General features: G+C 33.4%; 1 protein-coding gene across 4 annotated transcripts in view; it reads left to right on the forward strand.

Annotated features, from left to right (window-relative positions):
- The first annotated feature begins 403 nt into the window (after nucleotides 1-403).
- The window catches only part of LOC106478115, a 44,759-nt gene continuing 29,212 nt past the window's right edge, over nucleotides 404-15,950 (forward strand). For 2 of the 4 annotated variants that reach the window (XM_022381651.1, XM_022381655.1), the window contains exon 1: nucleotides 404-547. In XM_022381651.1, the coding sequence (XP_022237359.1) occupies nucleotides 512-547 (36 nt within the window). In that variant the 5' untranslated portion in view covers nucleotides 404-511. Of the gene's footprint in view, nucleotides 686-15,950 lie in introns of all 4 variants that reach the window. The other 2 variants (XM_022381653.1, XM_022381654.1) reach the window with 2 other exon arrangements.

A 15,950-nucleotide genomic window follows, 5' to 3' on the forward strand; every position in this document is an offset into this window, starting at 1 on the left:
CGTGTACTTACGATAAGATAACAATTCGCACAACACACACTTACATAGAAAAAATTCATTTTACTGTGTTATTATATTATGAATTATATTAACAATTTCTAGAACAAGTGGCGTTTATGAATTTAGAAAAAAAAAGAAATGAAGTGACGGCCACTAAACGTCTAAAAAAACACATTGGTAAAAAAATAATATTTTTACACAGTAATCTGCATACACAAATGTAGGAGAAATAAAAGCTAATTTCCTGTAAAATTGTTTTCAAATTAGCTTTTTTACTATGGATGATTAATATCTTTAAACGTTACGTAGAGGTGGCGCCACTATTATACTTACATACAAATATCGAGATAATAAACTATGCTCTTGTGACTTTCGAATATCTGTCGATTTACTTTATAATCAACTTCTCAGTAGGTAAGGTCCCCAGGTATGTCAGCGGTAAGTTTACGGACTTACACCGCTCAAATCTGGTTTCGATTTTCTGCGGCTGACAGAGTGCAGTTAGCCTAATATGTGGCTTTGCATTAAGAAAACAACAGTATGGAAGGTTAGTTTTCTTAGTGATTGATTAGAGGTGATGGCACTATAAGATGCATGCACAAATGTGGAGAAAATGAAAGATGGGCTCATGTGACATTCATATCTCTTGGCCGCTTTGTTTCTAATTACATTTTCAGATGGAGAAGTAAGTAAGTTTTTTTTTTGTCAGTAATAAAAGCTGGAGTCACTATAAGCTACGTATACAGACTTAGAGATTGACACATAATATGATGCAACTACAAATTTAAGGAAGGGGAATATTGGGTTCTTGTAAGGTTCAATGTTTTGTTGATTTGTTTTCCAAATGTAATATCTTTTTGATGAATGCATACCGGTATCAACGAATTTCTGAAATTAATTATCTTCACGAGTTTAATGTTTTGAAAGAAGGTTGGTTGATTTTATGTTATATGTATTTAAGTGTTTTAAAAAGGAATGTATTATAAGTGAATAATATTTGAAAAGCTTGTTGTTATATATTAGCATGAGTAAGCATTTTTTACACCTTGTATTGGACAAAGAGGAGTAAGAATTAAGAGTTGACTGCAATATGAGCTCGATGTAATTATACCATTCCCAAGTGAAGAGGGATTAAACACACAACCAGACGTTGACAGTTTGAAAATGAGCTACGTCATTTGCCTAAGCAATGTGTATATTTTTTTAATTTGAGAGTATTAAAAGTTAATATTAATATTTGTTAATTTCTTAATTTAGAGTCTCTATTGATTAGAATGGTTTGTTTTTTATTAAAAACGTTGGTGATATAACAAAAAGAGCTTAATTCAGAAATGATTTAAATTTAAAATGAAATCGATATTTTTACTTTCATGATAAATTTTATGCACCTGGCTCTAGGCTAGATGATCCCACACTATGCTTTAATTTAGGCTTATTATACCAACACTCACTACACTCATAAGGTTTCACGGCACCCTCCACTTTCACGGCTCTCTTGCACCTCCGTTACTAAAATCGTAAAGGACAGACAGTAGTCGAACTATTCTATCTCGATAAATGCATTTTGGCTTTTATGACTCCTCCTTTTTCGAGAAATCAAGCGTGACATGACATACACGCTGATTTTTATACTGGTTAGATAACTAACTTGAAATATATTTGATTATTTGCTTGAGAGGATCATTCCCTTTAATTAAAGTACATAGGTGATCTCGTGTTTTGTTAGGTTAAACAAGATGTGTCTTTGCATGAAAATAATTGAACACTAATCGATTAGTGGGGTTCGTTGCTATTTAATTACCAATTTCTACTAATTGGATGCTCCAGGATGCCACCAGTAGCTCAATGGTAAGCTTGATAGCTTATAAAACTAAAATTTGGGATACGATTCCCAGCGGTGGAAACAGTGCAGATGGCCCATTGTGTAGCTTTAAATAAAATTAAAAAAAAAAAGACTGAGGAATAAGTAATTTTTTTGTGTGTATCTGTGAGTTTTAATCTTACTGAATAAATTACGCGGGCTAAATAAGCAGAGGATACCGTTGTTGCTAAGAGCACGTAAAAGTTTGAAAATTACGGATTATCAAGTTCCAGTAACTTATCGTTGTTAAGGGGTTAAAGTAACGGCTGTATTCTTTTTCTTGTCAATTCAACAAATAGGATTATTGTTGCTAAGCAGACAAAAAAAAAAAGTATAATGAGCATTATGGCTAATCAAGCTACTGTTATTATTGTTGCTATGAGACATCGTAACGTAAGTACAAAAAACATCAGCATCATTCGACTAATTAGTGTTGTACTGTCAGCTCCTTAATCAGATAACTTATAATTAGAAGTATTAGACGAGTTACTAATTGTACGTCATAAACAAAAATACGTTATATACATAAAAAAACTTGTATTTGGAATAAGTCCCATTAGCTCACATTTGATCCAATAGAAAATACAAAGTAATCTTACAACACAGATAACTGTGAAACGCTTTACTAGAACCCACTAAAATGAACAAAGAGGGAGAAGCAACAACATAAAACGGGATAAATGGAAGGTTAACTTCGAAAAACCGATTTCTTGGTCATAGGTGTAAAGGTTCAACTTGCTAGTCTGAAACATAATCACTAAGAGAGTGGATCTGCCTAGAATAATTCCACAGACTCACAACAGAAATACATAAGCAATTAGTGTTTTCTTTCACGTATTCCTTATACAAAAAATATAATGATGAATTTTTGAAAGGAAATGTCGATAAATATATTTAAAGGAATGATGAATTTCGATATCAAAGTCCACCATACTCCATACAGTATGTCTAGATTACTTTCAATGCAAGCGTATTTATCTAAGTTCTATATAATTTATACATTTCATACTTATAAGCCCCCCCCCAGTGGCACAGCGGTATGTCTGCATACTTACAACGCTATAAACCTTACAGATAGCCCATTGTGTAGCCTTGTGTTTAACTTCAAACAAACAAACATACTTATAGACATAATTCCTAGTCGTCACATGTACTTAATTCTACTCTTCAGGCCTACCTGAAGACTTTTTCAGAGCTGCTTGAAAGCTAATCTCCACACCAACCTCATTCCTAGTCTCCACATCTACCTAATTCCTAATCTACACACCAACCTCATTCGTAGTCTCCACATTTACCTAATTCCTATTCTACACACCAACCTCATTCCTAATCTCCACACCTACCTAATTCCTAATCTACACACCAACCTCATTCATAGTCTCCACATCTACCTAATTCCTAATCTACACACCAACCTCATTCCTAGTCTCCACATCTACCTAATTCCTAATCTACACACCAACCTCATTCCTAATCTCCACACCTACCTAATTCCCACTCTTATATATAAGCGTAGTTTAAATGGCATGCGTGAAAATGGTAGAATAAGGACAATTCAAGCGAAAAACATGAAAACTACTGCAAATGTTTTGCGGGTCACGGCTAGTATACGAATAAAACCTAAAATCAAGTTTTTTTATTTACCCTAATTTCGTTATGATTCTCTATGGGTGCTTTTTCTTATCATTTGAAAAAAATGTTCGTGTTCAAGATACGCTATTTAAAACATAGTACAAGTTTTACTACAAAACTTGAAGCTACTTTTACCAACTTTCATTATTGACGAATCATTTTTATAAATTATTTTAGCAAATACTTATGTTGCAAAACATAAGGCCTATGCAACCCGTTTATACTAATTGTAAGGATTTTATTCAATTCTTTGATATTTTTCAATGAACGTGAAGAACGTATTGTAGCTTCTCCAATTTGTTGTGTAGAGATTCTTTTCAAATTCTTCATGGACTTAATTTTAAATTTTGAGTTCTTAAAATCATTTTTATTCTGTATCACCACGTTCAAAATGTCGTTAGACAAATAAAAAAATGCGACAAGGACATAGACAAAATTAAGTCTATTAAGTACACTGAACTAACCAAGCTCTTTCATATCTGGCAGATGCTTTTTAGTTTCGAAGCAAATCCCAGATAAAAAAATGTTTATGAAATGCGATTACTCGGTCATTTGTTTATACCAAACCATGTAACGAAAGAACAAACGAAATGTAACATGTAACTTACAATCTGACAAATCGTCTGATGGAGAAGAGTCAACACTTTGAAAGCGCTCGAGCTTTCGAATCTTTACATGGATGACTATACATTTATTTTACACTGGTCATCGGTGGAATCTTACTTCAAAGTATGATGGTCATACTTACATTCTGAGAGATGTTTAGAAAAATATTGCACTGTTTTAATGTGTGTGTTTATTTTTTTTAATCAGTGAAGTAAATCTGGAATTATATCAACAAACATAAGCATAGCATGCTACCATTATTACTGGAATTATATCAACAAACATAAGTATAACATGCTACCATTATTACTCTTGATGATTTATTGTACGTGCTCGAAGCCTACTGTGTCGAGAGTGCAGTGATTGAAGGAGGGTTGTGATAAAGGCCACTGTAACAGAAATAAACAAGTGACGTTAATGCTTGTGTCTGACCAATATGATTCAATGATTAATTTTACGACAACTACTGTGTCGTAACTCATGGGGTTGTTGATTAGCAACGAGGAAATAGATGCTGCCTTGTGTATTCTTCCATTGTTCAATTACATGTCTATAAAAGCCATCATTCGTGGTTCTCACACGTCTATATGTGTGGACTTGAGTTGTTATCACATACGCTAACCTAAGAACTATCATTATAGTTGATGTACTTCCTCATGGTTCCCCGAAAGTGTTCTGTTTCAAGAGTAAATAAAACCAAAATTAAGAGTAACAAATATTTTTATTTCCTGCTTTTGAAGTTCACATGTCATGATGTGTTGTAGCCTACAGAGTGTATAAATATTCTCATGATTCATGGTAGGCGCACGTTTTACTGACGTCACGAAAGAACAAGCTGCAACGTTAAGTGTCCCTTATGTGACGTCACTTTAGTGTCTACTGAATGACTGACAAACAACACAGTACTGTACAGTAGTGCGAGTGATTAAAACAGATAACACCTCCAGGCAGATTTTGGCACCCTTTCGGGGAAACAAGTCTAGTAACGTGCTCAGAATTTGAAATAAAATAAAAGTAGTTCTTTAAAGATTTTTTTCCATTCCTGCTGCACTGAAGTTTGTCTCATACATTTATTCTGCTGTGAGGTTTGAGTATAACCGAACACTGTTATATCAATAATAATTATATATAATGGCATATTTGTATTTTTGTATTAATAGAAAAGCATTTAAGACTATCTTCCGCCGTCCCTAATTTTGAACTACTTACCAGATGGAAGGAAGCCAGTCAACAACAGCACTCTTCTACCACTCATTAGCCACGCTAATAACGCACCCACAGCTTAAAGTCTGGGAAATATTTTCTCTATATGTAATGCATTGTATTGGATTGGGTTAGATTTTATACCAACAGTCAGAGTAATAACTAGCATAACTAAAACAACAAAGTACGATCAGTAAACAGCGGTTAATGAAAAAAAAATGGCGGTATGAAATACCGATTAAGAAAAAGTGTAGTGTTACAAAATACATCTATTTAGTTTCGCCTGAAAAAACGTTTAGCGTTCGTGTCTCTGCAACTATAACACGATTATGTTTCGCATCAGGTAAACAGCAATCTATACCTACCCCTCAAAATTCAAGCATACTGGTCCCTTTACCAAACTACTTTAAACGTTGTCAATAAAACAAAAGAACAGTGTTTAACATATTAAAATACATTTATAAAAAAAATTCCATTACCCAGTCAAGCCGTCTCAAAACTTTTACTTCAACTCATATGTTATTATTGTTATTTCAGCAAGCAATGTGTACACGAACTGTTTGTTTCAGACTTTTCTCCAAAAGCTACACAGGGGCAATCTTCGCATTGCTGATAGACTGGATGGAAGACGGCTAATCCACAGTACGCATTGTTTACTGTTGGTCTACTTTTATGTGATCAAATAGTGGGATTTTACAATTGTCTTATAATACAATCACAACCCTAAAGTGCGAAGCGCATTTTTGCAGAAACGGGACGCGAGCCATGAACCATCGGACTCACAGTCGAACACTCTAACCACCAGGGTATACCGGTCCTACAGTATGTATTAACAAGTTATTCCAGTTGAAGTTTCTTTACATTGTTAAATGTTTTATTCAGAAATCAGTAAATCGGTTTTTGTCTTCTTAGATTTCTGCTTTTCATGAGATAACATTAAATACATAGCCTTTGACTACTCACTGAATACACAACTAACGAACTGAAAAATTAAACAAAATACGGAGAAAATAATTTTAATTGTTATTAGATAAATACGTTTATCTGGTATTTTCAAACTGAATTGGCAATACTTTATACGAAACTTATGATAAACGACCAGGTTAGAGATTCCAAGGTTCAGGCACGGTCATCCTTAATTTAGAATTACTGACCAGATGGAGAAAAACAATTATTCCGCAACACCATAAAAAACTCCCATCTGACCACTGGAGAGCTCAACATCACTAAAACTCATCATTTGTACTAACAGTAACTTTAATACGATGTGTAAAAGTATTTTACGTTTTCAATAAGAAATATGTATATTGCAGCTTGTATCACGTTAACTACTTGGCCACACCCAGTTCAACATTTGTTTAGGTATTGCAGCTTGGATCACGCTAATCACTTAGCCACGCCCAGTTCAATATTTGCTTAAGTATTGCAGCTTGGATCACGTTAACTACTTGGCCACACCCAGTTCAACATTTGTTTAGGTATTGCAGCTTGGTTCACGCTAACTACTTGGCCAATCAGGGTGATTGATCGGTAGAAAATACAGTCATATAATGGTCAAACACGGTAAACATTACTTAATACTTCCTATAATCATATCTCCCAGCGGGTCAGCGGTAAATTTGCGAACTAGCAATGCTCAAATCCGGGGTTCGCTTTCATCGTGGTTCACAGAGCGCAGATAGCCTATTGTGTAGCTTTGCGCTAAAACAAACTAAATAGATGGTCATAAAAAAAATCAGTGAGAATAAATAAAATTTTATTTATATTTTTTTAACCTTTTATATTGTAAAGTTTTGATGTTTCCATCCTCTTCTTAGGCTAATTTGAAATCTTGAATTATCATTTAAAAATTATATTTTTTATTAGTACCAAATATTCAAATTCAACACAATTAAAGTCTAATGAGACTACAGGTTATGAATTATTTGAAAAAAAAAGACCACTTTGCAAAATATAGCCTTAGTTCACTGATGTGAAATATTCAGTCTCTAAATATAGCCTTAGTTCACTGATGTGAAATATTCAGTCTCTAAATATAGCCTTAGTTCACTGATGTGAAATATTCAGTCTCTAAATATAGCCTTAGTTCACTGATGTGAAATATTCAGTCTCTAAATATAGCCTTAGTTCACTGATGTGAAATATTCAGTCTCTAAATATAGCCTTAGTTCGCTGATGTGAAATATTCAGTCTCTAAATATAGCCTTAGTTCGCTGATGTGAAATATTCAGTCTCTAAATATAGCCTTAGTTCACTGATGTGAAATATTCAGTCTCTAAATATAACCTCAGTTCACTGATGTGAAATATTCAGTCTCTAAATATAGCCTTAGTTCGCTGATGTGAAATATTCAGTCTCTAAATATAGCCTTAGTTCACTGATGTGAAATATCGCATGAATGGATTAACGAGATTCCCACTGTCCCTATCTACTATCTAGCGAAACCACAGCCAAGGGAACGGGCTTTGAAAAATCAGCGATGTGAAATATTCAGTCTCTTTCTCACAAACTTTATACTTCGTTGTTATTTGTTCCTCACTGTCCTTTTTCTTACCGTTTCGCTACTTTTCTTTATCTTCCTCCTCTTCATCGGTATCAAGAACCCCAGCTTCATCAGATATGTCAGATTTTTCTTTTTATGGGATCCCTACAGATCTCAGAGGACAGCATCCAGAAACTACTACTTCCATGGTAGCTGACTGCAGAGCTTCCGCGAAGATTTAAAGGTTTTGTAAAAATTCCATTATTTTGCACAAGGCTTGATGAGTGTTGCTGGAATGAAATTTTGAAATAGTTGGCACTTCAAAACGAATATCTTTGTGCACATAAGATGAGAATGTTGTCAAATTCTTTGAATCAACAAGGAATAGCTGCACTGTATGAATTATACACCTAAAGCAATGGAAATGTAAATACAAACCCACTAGCGTTTCCCAAGCTGCTTTTATACTGAATGTATTCTCTGTCACAAAAGAAAATACTTTTAATGATCCCAACTCAGAGGCGTTCTTTCGAAACATATCTACGATGTAACTTGTAGTGTGTTGAGATTGGTGTTAGTAAACGAATAAAAGCCCAACTGTGAAATAAGGACCATAAAACCAATAACTTCTTTATTGTAAATATTAATTCCACCGTTAGATACCAGGAATTAACAATATATTGATCTACTGAGCGTCTATATTTCTAACGTTCAGAATGTGTCCAACTAGATGTTTTGAGGTAGGAAATTTGTAGATTTGGTGCTACTTGTGAAAGAAGTCCTGTAGAGAGGAATTTTCAGCAATGTGTGAAAAGAGAGTTGCTTCCATAAATATTATAAACAACAAGCGATCTGGTGAGGCAACGATCTATTTATAAATCCAGAAATTAAGATTTTTGGCACTTGAAATAGAAAAGAGATGTCGTATTTGAAGTTCATAACGACCAAATATTGCCATATTTTTCACCCAAGTTATCAGTTCCATCGGCACCGTATTAAATAATCATATCGTGTGTTTTCTGTAGTTGTTTAGTCACTGTTGTAGTGGTAAAAATCAAGAATGACTGATATTATCCTTGGCCTGGTACTTCTATTGGTTTATCTCCTTCACAGTCACAAGACATGTGGATTAACAGTTTAATAAATACATTATCATAATGTCAATATGTGTCACATATTCAACTTAACAGTAGTTGTACGTAACTCTGTTTAACCACCTTGAGAAAGGATAAAAACTTCTAAACAAATGCTTCTGACGACTTTATTTTCTTAGGTCAGGAATAAAATGAAATAACAAAACTTTCACTTCATCAATAATAATTTCATGCAGAAATTTCAACGTCACTAAACCTGATCTCTTACACGTACAATATTTCAAATTATTAATTTTACTTTCCAACGAATACATATCCAATAGAATGTCAAACTTCTCAATTAATAACAGCTTCGCAACACATTTCTAAAATAATTTTAATATTCCAACCAATAAGCAATAAGCACACAATTCCAGAGAGAGAAAACCAATCAAAATAACCAATCAATCTGCCTTAAGACCACACATAGCTAAGTCCAAGAACTTTCTCAACTCCTTTGGAATTATATAACTTTATGAAGTATACCAAAAAATATATTCTAGTAATCTACACTGTAAAAAAAGCCTATTACAGAGTAACAATACCGTATTTAGAATTATATAGCCATCTTATCTAATCCATATGCTAGGTTTAGGCTATGGAAGAAAATCAGCTAGTTAGGTCGTTTTCTTCTAGATTAGGCCTAGATGACTTTAGAAAGATATTATGGCTATATGGCTCTAAAAAGAAATTGCGTATGACAATTGCTTAAGTTTTGTCTATATTCAGTCCAAAATTTATCACGGGATATTCAGTAAAACTGGATGGTGATCAAAATACGAGCTGTAAAACGTTTTGCTAACTTTAAATATTATCACAACAATATTGTTGGCTAGGTATGTCGAACATTTTAGTATGTCATTAAAGCTTGAAGGTAAGAAAGAAATAGTGAATACAGTAACAGTATGATACCGTTGCAAGCTAGTGCAATCAACAAAAAAATATCCATAAAATTTACAGTTGCCCAAATTTCTATTAACTACTACTTACGTCGTTTTATAATACACGTTCATTTATGTTTCAGTATGTTTTATATCCAGTCCTATTACGTTATTACTCTACTATCTTTGGCTCATACATTCATTAAGAGCTACGTTTGCGTTATAGTTGTAATTCTGGCACTTTTTGCAACCTTTTTGACCATAAATAAAAATCTCTTTTGACAGCAAACTGTATTCGAATTTGAGCGCACACGTGTGAAAATGTGTTAAAGAATATCTCCGTTTCAGCATTGCCTCGTTCTGGGATGTTGTAACAGCACACTAACTCTGCCTAAGCATAAAACGGAAAGAAACATTAGGTAGTTTTGTCGATTTATTGTATGTGTGTGCAACATTTTCCACAAATTTGACTCAGTTTACATTTCTCATTAGTCTCGATAAGCACACGAAGGGGCAATAAATAAATAAACAATACTATTTTCTAAATGAACTAACACACACACACACACCGTTGGTGAAGCAAAACGGCAAATCCTTACTATATGTACTTCCTCTTTTATGTTCTCTTATATCCGAATTACGTTAGGTTATTATTTTTACCTCCTCGTAGTACACACCTACAGCACAGTATGATCAGCTGACTTATCTTACAATAGTAACAATGAATAAAATTATTTTGAAATGTCATCCGAAAAGAAACCGTAGTTTTTAGAACGTCACTAGTTTTAAAATATATATTTTTTTAAATTATTCTGTTAACTTTTGTTTTAGTTTTTCAGTTATTACCTTATTTTGGTTAATTTCTAACTGTTCCTAAAAGGATATAGTGCGTCTACGGACTCGAGCACTGTTTGTTTCTCAGTATTTCATTATTCCGCCATATAGTAGCATAGTCTACGAATGTTTTGGCTCTTAATACCAAGCTTATGTTTGATTCTCTAAATGTTGTTGCTATGGAGAAAATACGATGAATAAAATAATATCACATCATTTTTATAGTTTTGTTATAATTCGACTTTATTGTAAATAAAGAGAAAATGATCATGTGGCTATTATAACAAAAAAAAAAGCTATTGAGACGCGTTCGTTGAAACTTTTTTGTCTTTTTTTTGTTCTTGTGATGAATGAATTTTGGATCACCGCACCTCCTCGGGACTATTTCATCTAACAATGGGTTAAATAAATAGACATTCATCAGCAGATTTCAATAATTCATATGAAAACGATCCTTGTCCTTCGGCACAATACACAAAGTTCCTGCTTTTCTTCTGGTATATACGGGGAAGAAACGTTGTTTTTAGAACCAGTCCTCAATTTAGCTCTTATTCAATATCGAGCACGTAACTTCTTTGGATGTCATCCCGGACATGTGTGTCCAGCTGACCATTATACTTGAAGCTCAAGGCATAATTATGCTTAAAGGCATGTGGAATGAAAAGGTTTTGTTACTTTCCTCGTGTCGCTTATTTCAATACGATGATTTGATTTGTAATACAAATTAATCTATACGAAATGCAGATTTTCGCTTGTTTTATTTTACGAAACTGCGATATGTAGACAAACCTTTTTCTATCATACTTTTTTATTTATCTTTCAACTTCTTTTACATTACATATTATACATATGTATGTAATTTTTTCAGACATTATATGCACCATACATATTTGAGGACTTTAAAATATATATATATGTTTGTTACTTAATCATAAGTAAAAATGCAAAATAAAGCATGAAACATACTATAAAATAAAAGAGCTTTGCATATTATTGTTTAGTTTAGCTAAACAATGAGCTATCTGCTTTCTTTCCACCACGGGTAATCGAGCTCCAAATTTTAGCGTTATAAGTTGTAAACTTACCACTGACCCACTGGGGGGCTGTAAAGTATTTTTATGGCTCGTTATATGGATCTTATATCTGTAATTGCCAGCTATCATGCAGCGCAATATCCTAAAAGGAATTTAGTAAATTATCTGTCATGCAAAGTAATTTTATATTTAATCTGATGTATCCTATAATTAAGAAAGCTTAGAAAACAAGTTAACTAGAGTTTAACAAAATTATATTTTTCGCTAAAGCTGAAAAACAAAGCAAGGAAGACGACATCATATGGATAAAATAATATGTTTGACTTCAGTTTTCTCATATTACAAGGTGAGCCATAATTATGTTTGTTTGTTTGTTTTTAATTATGCACAAAGCTACACAAGGGCTATCTGTGCTCTGCCCACCACGGGTATCGAAACCCGGATTCTAGCGTTGTAAGTCCGCAGACATACCGCTGTGCCATTGGGGGGCTCCATAATTATGTATCTACTCGTTATAACAGAGTACAGTACCTTAATATTCCACTTGACCTTCACCGTCTCGATGTCCAATAAAGTGCAGACGACAAACAACTGATACATCTAGTTAGTTCGATACGACTGAAAATAAAGAGATTATTCTAATAAGAATAAGATGCATATGAGTACATAATTATGACCAAGCTGTAGATAATACCATGACTTGGTTAAATAACTTGTTTCAAATATTCTGTTATTCTAAAACCCCAAATCGTTTATGCAATAAATGCGATAATAATTTCTGAAGATGAACAGGATCAATATAACTTTTTTTTAAATTTTCACAGAGCGTTTTCATGACAATATGAAAAACTATAAGTTATTTCAAATTCAGTTTTATACGTGGAAATAATAATACTAACTGCGACAGCTAATTATTCTGGTATATTCTAAATTTCTCAAAAGAAAAATATCTTTAGTGCATAATGAGGAAAAATTATATTTTAAAAAGATTTCAGTAGCGAATGTATATTCTTCGTTTCTCTAAGCTTATATTAAATATTTTAGTAAATAGAATAATGTTTACATATTACGATTTAAAGCCGAAAGTTGGCTAGGTTTGAGAAACCAATAAGCCTAAAATTTCTGGTACAAATTATGTAAAAATGCAGATGTTTTTTTTTGTTTTTTTTTCAGTTCCTCAATTTGTCCAATTGTGATTCAAATTAGAGGCGTGTAAAAATATCATTTGAGACTCATATTTTGTTTCTCACAAATTTTTGCACAAGTGGCATTTCGTTTAATACCAGAACTCATCAATTGCGCTGTGTGATCACAAAAAGCAATCTTTAATCAGTGTATGAAGAGAAGAGAATGAAGAAACAGTGAGAGAATTAAAAGTGAACAGCAGTGATAGCATCGCAGATCAAATGTGCGAAATGTAACAATTGTGAAAGAATCTTGAGCTACTTAAAATGGATAGATATGGGGGGAACCAGAAGTGGCAATGGGGCAACATCAAAATTTGGATCATTTACCTGAAGAAAAATTTGAGATATGTTAAGGAGATGCTCAGCAGGCGAAAGGAATTTTCTTAGCAAATTTTACAGACAAATTCAATAAGTTCACAAGGATGACATTACTGTTAATGAAGCACCTATCTATGTATTTTTGACGAAGCTTATGGAGGTATGAAATGACGGGAGGAAAGGCAATCTCTTTGTTTTTGTAGATCTTCGGAAACGAATTTGGAAAGCTATAATGAGAAAATGACTTTCCAGAATCATGAGACGATCATAAGAGGTAGAGGAAGCTGATACCTAAGCAGTATGGCCACAGATTAGACCTTGAAGAACAAAGGATTTATTAGTATAAAGTTAAATGGGAGCTTTTGAAATTAAGGAAACAGCAGGAGTCTGTAGAATAGAAGAAAAGGTAATAGAAGCGAGGGTGAGGTGGTTTGGTCACGTGAAGAGAAGAAAAGAAGAACGAGCAATAAGGAGAACATTAGAGCTGCAAGTAGCCGGCAAGAGAAGACAAAGAAGACCAATAAAGCATTGAAAGGATGGGATTAAAGAATACATAAACGACAAAGGAATTGCAGAAGACCTGGCATTGAAAAAAGATGATCGGAAAAAGGGCAACACGTGTGAAGGACGACGACCGCTGCTAAAGAGAAAAGCCGAAGAAGTGAAATAGAAGTTGTTAATCCAGAGCAGGTCCCAATAAAGCATCACATAATATTTGATCTCTTGAAGACTTTGGAGTAGATGGCAGTAAGGTTGGTTTTGTAGGTGAGATGTTTACCAAAGGTAAAAACCAGATAGTTGACAACATCTGAGAGCTGAATGGGAAAATGATCAAGACGGATATTGAAAAGTCGAGGATCGCGACAAGACTTAAGGTCCTTACGGCTTGGACTAAACGGTATAGCTTTAGTTTCAGAGCTGTTCATTAAAAGGCGCCAGGTTTTACACCACTGGAGAAAACAATTAACAACATGTTGAAGTACTCTGGCAAGTAGCAAGTAGGACTGGGTCATCTGCAGACTGAAATAAATCGACAGGATAACCAAGTTGCGGTACATCTGCAATATAGAGTAAATAGAGTAAAAATGATAAAACAGAACTTTGAAGAACACCTGCAGAAATGTTGAAGAATCGTGAAAATTTCCTCAGAAACGTCATTTACATATGCAGTATACTACTTTTATAATTATACGTCAAAAGCTGATGAAGCATTAGAAATCAATAGCTCTGTGACAAAAATCACGTAAACTGCAGATGTTTATTTTTCACACGTCTTTTAGTTTGTCCATTTAGAATTCCAAATCAGTTCAGTCCCACTGACGAGTTCTGATATCAAACGAAAGGCCTCTTAAACAGTGAGTTGTGGAAGATAAAAGAAAGAGATCTGTTTGTTTCGTACAAAGCTACAAAATGGGTTGTCTGAGTTCTGCCCACCGCGGGTATCAAACCTCCTATTTTTAGTGTTATAAGCCTTCGGACTTACCTCTGAGCCACCTGGGGAAACAGATATATCTGAAATGCTATTTCTACACAACTCTGTTTCGGAATCTGAAAAATTAACAAACTAAGAGTACTGGGGTTCATCTGCAGCTTACATGATTTTAATGACAACTTTTAGGCCTAACATTTATGTACTTATACGCTTTCAGTTTCAGCTTATGTTTCTTGATACTATTATTAATTTTATTATTTCAGACAAGTTTTATGGTACACAGACAGGTTGAGACCCTCATAAGATGTTGAAATCTTAATTCATTGTAATTATGCCATCGAAAAATATTTTCATTCTACATCAGATAAAGCTAAAGTATCTGTCATATTAAACGTTGCTTTGGCAATTTTCTTTCATTGTTTTATTTATAGCATACAGCTGAGCGGTAAAGGTATATAATTTTTTTCAAAGCAGCTCCATTTAAACTCATTGATCTGTTTTACAGCCATAAAATTCAAAGTAAAAAACAAAACTCAACAAGACTAGGGGTACTTATAAATTGTTAATTTTCTTTTCATTTGTTAAAACGCCAAATACTCCCGCGATTAATAACAAGCATTCAAATATTCTATAAGAAACATATAGAGCTCTGCTCTTTACTTTATAACACAAATTAGGTATAATCAAGAGCTCAATGCCCATTTATCTTGTAAGCAAAACAAAATAGAAAATATTCGATAGCCAATAACAAAACGCCGTAAGAACAACTTTTGACTTCCTGATTATTTATTTCATTCTTAATTGGCTGTTAGGTATTTGGTAAAATAATAACTGTGTATTGGAATTTTTTGAAAAGGGGGAACATTCGTATGAAACAGGAGGAATCAAACCTCCTAACTGTTATTATATAATTATTTAAATTGCTGAAATTACCGCTGCACTCAACACTCTTTCTGCCTATCAGTTTCAATAATAGCGTAATAAGTGAATTTTCTCATTCAGGAATGGAACAAGTGGTGATTAACTCAAACCTTATAAGTTATGATTAGAGAATAAAGAATAATTGAAGGTTGTCACAGAATTTGGAACAATAATAAAAGTTGACAACAGAACGTCAAGTAATAAGTACAGACTGTCAGGGAACGTAAAAGGAATAATTAGATGCTGTCACATAATTTAAAATAATAATTAAAAGCTGACAACAGAACTTAAAGTAATAAGTACAGACTGTCAGAGAACGTAAAAGGAATAATTAGATGCTGTCACATAATTTAAAATAATAATTAAAAGCTGACAACAGAACTTAAAGTAATAAGTACAGACTGTCAGAGAACGTAAAAGGAATAA

The sequence above is a fragment of the Limulus polyphemus genome, unplaced genomic scaffold (assembly GCF_000517525.1).
Source record: "Limulus polyphemus unplaced genomic scaffold, Limulus_polyphemus-2.1.2 Scaffold181, whole genome shotgun sequence".
Classification (NCBI taxonomy): domain Eukaryota; kingdom Metazoa; phylum Arthropoda; class Merostomata; order Xiphosura; family Limulidae; genus Limulus; species Limulus polyphemus.